This window comes from Sinocyclocheilus grahami, unplaced genomic scaffold (assembly GCF_001515645.1).
Source record: "Sinocyclocheilus grahami isolate Dianchi unplaced genomic scaffold, SAMN03320097.WGS_v1.1 scaffold599.1, whole genome shotgun sequence".
Taxonomy (NCBI): Eukaryota; Metazoa; Chordata; class Actinopteri; order Cypriniformes; family Cyprinidae; genus Sinocyclocheilus; species Sinocyclocheilus grahami.
The window spans coordinates 909,848-914,377 of NW_015505778.1; the positions used below are offsets into that span (position 1 = coordinate 909,848).

Consider the following 4,530-nt stretch of genomic DNA (forward strand, 5'->3'; position numbering starts at 1 on the left):
GAGTTTGACCGTTAGTTTGATAAAAGGCGCGAAAACCTCTCAAAGAAATAATCGATTAACGCGATTAAGGTTTAATTAAAATCGTTACTGAATTTAAAATTGAACTAATAATTGGAGGGGTGTATAAGTAGCCCCTTGTAATTATATATTTTTTGACATGCTAAATATTTTGTCATGAATAAAATATTAAAATAGGGTGTTTTAAGCTTCAGGCCCTTTAATAGGCTATTTTATATTCACACACAAAGCATATTTTTATATAAAACAAATATATAAATCTCTGTCTCTCTCTCACACACACACACACACACACACACACACACACACACACCGACCATTTAAAGTAGATCAGGCAGCTGAACAGAAATGTAATATACTTGATTACTGCTTCTTGGAAGGGATGAAGAATTATCACTGAACTGCACATGCAACAATAACAACAAAAAAAGAAATTACTGAAATATTCACATCATGATTTGCACACTGTTTAATACTGAATGTTTAATATTTCCAGCATGTTACTGTACATACTGACTGAAAAGGCATGAATAAAATATTAAAATAGGGTGTTTTAAGCTTCAGGCCCTTTAATAGGCTATTTTATATTCACACACAAAGCATATTTTTATATAAAACAAATATATAAATCTCTGTCTCTCTCTCACACACACACACACACACACACACACACACACACCGACCATTTAAAGTAGATCAGGCAGCTGAACAGAAATGTAATATACTTGATTACTGCTTCTTGGAAGGGATGAAGAATTATCACTGAACTGCACATGCAACAATAACAACAAAAAAAGAAATTACTGAAATATTCACATCATGATTTGCACACTGTTTAATACTGAATGTTTAATATTTCCAGCATGTTACTGTACATACTGACTGAAAAGGAGCTCATGTTTGAAAACTGATATTGATGATGTAATGCATCACATTGAATGTTGAACATGTAGCGCCATCCTCTGGTGTCACAAAAAAAGGAAGCAAAATTCAGCATTATTTTCAATTCTATTTAAATATTTAGAACGTTTTTATTATTGTATCAATACTTATATAATACTTATTGTATTACGTATTAAAGACATATTAAAGAACATTTAATATTAACAGTTGTAAAGTACAAACCAAATAAGATATTAACATCTTTAAACGTGCCAAAATACTTTGCCACAGGTAAAAAATAAATACAGTTGTACCCAAAAAGTTTTTGGACACATAAATCACACTTAAAGGGGTCATATGATGCGATTTCAATTTTTCTTTTCTCTTTGGAGTGTTACAAGCTCTTGGTGCATAAAGAAGATCTGTAAAGTTGCAAAGACTAAAGTCTCAAATCCAAAGAGATATTCTTTATAAAAGTTAAGAGTCTTACCTAAAACGGCTCGTTCTAACACGCCCCCACGTCATTGCATCAGAAAAAAATATCAAACTAAGTGCCAAATATAAACCAAGTGCCATTTCTCACACCTAACTTTCACCTATATTAACTTTCTTTTGTTTTTACACAAAACTTACAGCCATGTAAAAAAAAAAAAAGGTGATGTGTGAGAATATTAACACAATTATCATCACAGTGTTAGATAATGTGCAGTTGTGTTAAAACAAGTTTTATGCAGTGAAGTCCTGGGTTGTCATTTGGAAAGTGTTGTTGTCAGTTCGGAACTTATACTTCCCAATCTCTTTTCTTATTTCATTCTGCACCTAAAACAAAACAAATTTTTTTTATTACTGATAAGGTCATACAATGCTTCTTTATATGTTCATATGCTATTAAAATGTATTAGATCTTACCTCACAGTTCAAGAAGCAATATAACAATGCCACAATGAAACCCTTCAAAGAAATGCCATAATTAATATTTTGACATTTGCAGTAGCATAAAGTCAAGTTTTTGAGAGTTTATGGATTTGTTTTAATACAGGGGTGGCAAAACTCTGCAGGACTGTTGCTCTCCAGGGCCGACGTTGACCACCCCTGTTTTAGTACTTGATTAGTATATTTCAGCATTTTGCTGAAAAATGAAAATTATTTAAAGGGGTCATATGATGCGATTTACATTTTTTCTTTCTCTTTGGAGTGTTACAAGCTCTTGGTGCATAAAGAAGATCTGTAAAGTTGCAAAGACTAAAGTCTCAAATCCAAAGAGATATTCTTTATAAAAATTAATAGTCACCCACGCCTACCTTAAACGGCTCGTTCTAACATGCCCCCACATGTCTACGTCATGATGTGAGAAGATTTGCATAACGCCGCCCAAATGTTCACGCAAAGAAAGAAGGCATAACTTTTATTCTCGCTGTACTATTGTTGTTGCCACCGCCGCCGCCATTTCGTGAAGGCGCTGTGTGTTTCATTGTGAAAGCGAAACTACTTTGTTTGGTCTTCCAAAAGAGGACGATATCCACTTCGTCATGCCTAGAGCTGATCCTTGCTGGTCGCTGAGGAAATACATCAACTTCGCGCTGTGGATCGCCAGATCGGCTTTCACCATGGATGAAGCGGAGTCAAGCCCGGGGTCGTCACATGTGGTTGCCGCAAGCCCGCCGGACGCTCCGTCGAATTCTCCGGCCACGGCGTTCTCAAGCCCACCGGCCGCTGCTCACTGTAGCCCGGTCATTTCTCCGATCACAAATGCAGACATGGTTTTATGTTTACGCGGCGCGATGCAACGCGTAAAAACACAGTATAAGTCATTATAATCCGTAATTATGTCCCCACTGGATGCATCAAATGCCTCGTTTATAATGGGTTTTAATGTTTTTGTCTCGTTGCTCCGGCCGGACAGGGCATCAAAGTATGGTAAGGGGCGTAACATTTCCGTCACATGCTTGAGGTATTCGGCCAATCACAACGCACTGGATAGCTGGCCAATCAGAGCACACCTCACTTTTTCAGACCGATGAGCTTTGTAAAAATCAACACGTTTCAGAAAGGCGGGGCATAGAGGAGAAACAATAATGTACAGTATGTGGAAAATACTGTGTTTTTTTAACCTTAAACCGCATAAACACATTTCATTACACCAAATACACCAAATAATGTTATTTTTAGCAACATCATATGACCCCTTTAATATAAAATGACACTGTTAAGATAAGCTTGTATTTCAAGTTCATTTACAGTAGAGGGCAGAGTTTCACTTATCAACAGGCTCCATAGAAGCGTCTCTTAAGCTCCTCACTTCTCAAAGGAGAGAGATAATAACTACAAAGACAGCTCATTTATTATACAGCTATTCATTAAAAAACATATTTGATAGAGTGTGTAGTTGGCCTTCCTGGGCTGCACTGTAGATTGTATTATAAGTGTCTGAACAGTACCTGGAAGGAACCTAGCACAAGTTCAAAGAAAAGTCTCGCCTCTAGACCCACATGCTCAGGAAACAGAGCAAATACAATGTAGTGTACTCCAAAAAGAGGGATGAGTAGAAGAGTTGACTTCGCCAGTCGCCTGAATGGCAGATAAAAGAGATCAGGGCACCTTATATATGTATGTATTGTATTGTATGTAAAGCATGTCTGTAATATTGAAAAGAAAAGAAAAGAAAAATAGCCATGTAGTGTGATTTTACAATTTGCAATTATTTAATAGATCTCACCTGTAAAGTTGCCTGTCTCCTCCATTTAATTCTGGGGTTTTTGTCTTCACAACTATAATCCTGCTTATGTTAACAAACACCAGAAAGTTCACCTGTAAAGTTTAAAAGCACATTATTTTGGTCTATAGTCAAACATTCTTAGAAATTTTATGGGGATAAATCTATCTAAAAAAAAAAAGTATATATATATATATATATATATATATACAGTGGGTACGGAAAGCATTCAGACCCCCTTACATTTTTCACACTTTGTTATATTGCAGCCATTTGCTAAAATCATTTAAGTTAATTTTTCACAACAACTAGTCACAGAGTTGTTGTGAAGCCACTCCTTCGTTATTTTAGCTGTGTGCTTAGGGTCATTGTCTTGTTGGAAGGTAAACCTTCGGCCCAGTCTGATGTCCTGAGCACTCTGGAGAAGGTTTTCGTCCAGGATATCCCTGTACTTGGCCGCATTTATCTGCAGCTGAAAAACACCCCCACAGCATGATGCTGCCACCACCATGCTTCACTGTTGGGACTGTATTGGACAGGTGATGAGCAGTGCCTGGTTTTCTCCACACATGCCGCTTAGAATTAAGGCCAAAAAGTTCTATCTTGGTCTCATCAGACCAGAGAATCTTATTTCTCACCATCTTGGAGTCCTTCAGGTGTTTTTTAGCAAACTCCATGCGGGCTTTCATGTGTCTTGCACTGAGGAGAGGCTTCCGTCGGGCCACTCTGCCATAAAGCCCCGACTGGTGGAGGGCTGCAGTGATGGTTGACTTTCTACAACTTCCTCCCATCTCCCGACTGCATCTCTGGAGCTCAGCCACAGTGATCTTTGGGTCTTCTTTACCTCTCTCACCAAGGCTCTTCCCCCCCGATAGCTCAGTTTGGCCGGACGGCCAGCTCCAGGAAGGGTTCTGGTC

General features: G+C 37.8%; 1 protein-coding gene across 1 annotated transcript in view; it reads right to left on the bottom strand.

Moving 5' to 3' along the window:
- Positions 1-1,626: 1,626 nt before the first annotated feature.
- ghrhr2 (growth hormone releasing hormone receptor 2) overlaps positions 1,627-4,530 on the bottom strand; it is a 7,959-nt gene continuing 5,055 nt past the window's right edge. The window contains exons 10-13 of the mRNA XM_016240715.1: positions 3,617-3,708; positions 3,339-3,468; positions 1,810-1,851; positions 1,627-1,719 (exon numbers count right to left, since the gene is read on the bottom strand). Of these exons, the coding sequence (XP_016096201.1) occupies positions 1,627-1,719; positions 1,810-1,851; positions 3,339-3,468; positions 3,617-3,708 (357 nt within the window). The remainder of the gene's footprint in view (positions 1,720-1,809; positions 1,852-3,338; positions 3,469-3,616; positions 3,709-4,530) is intronic.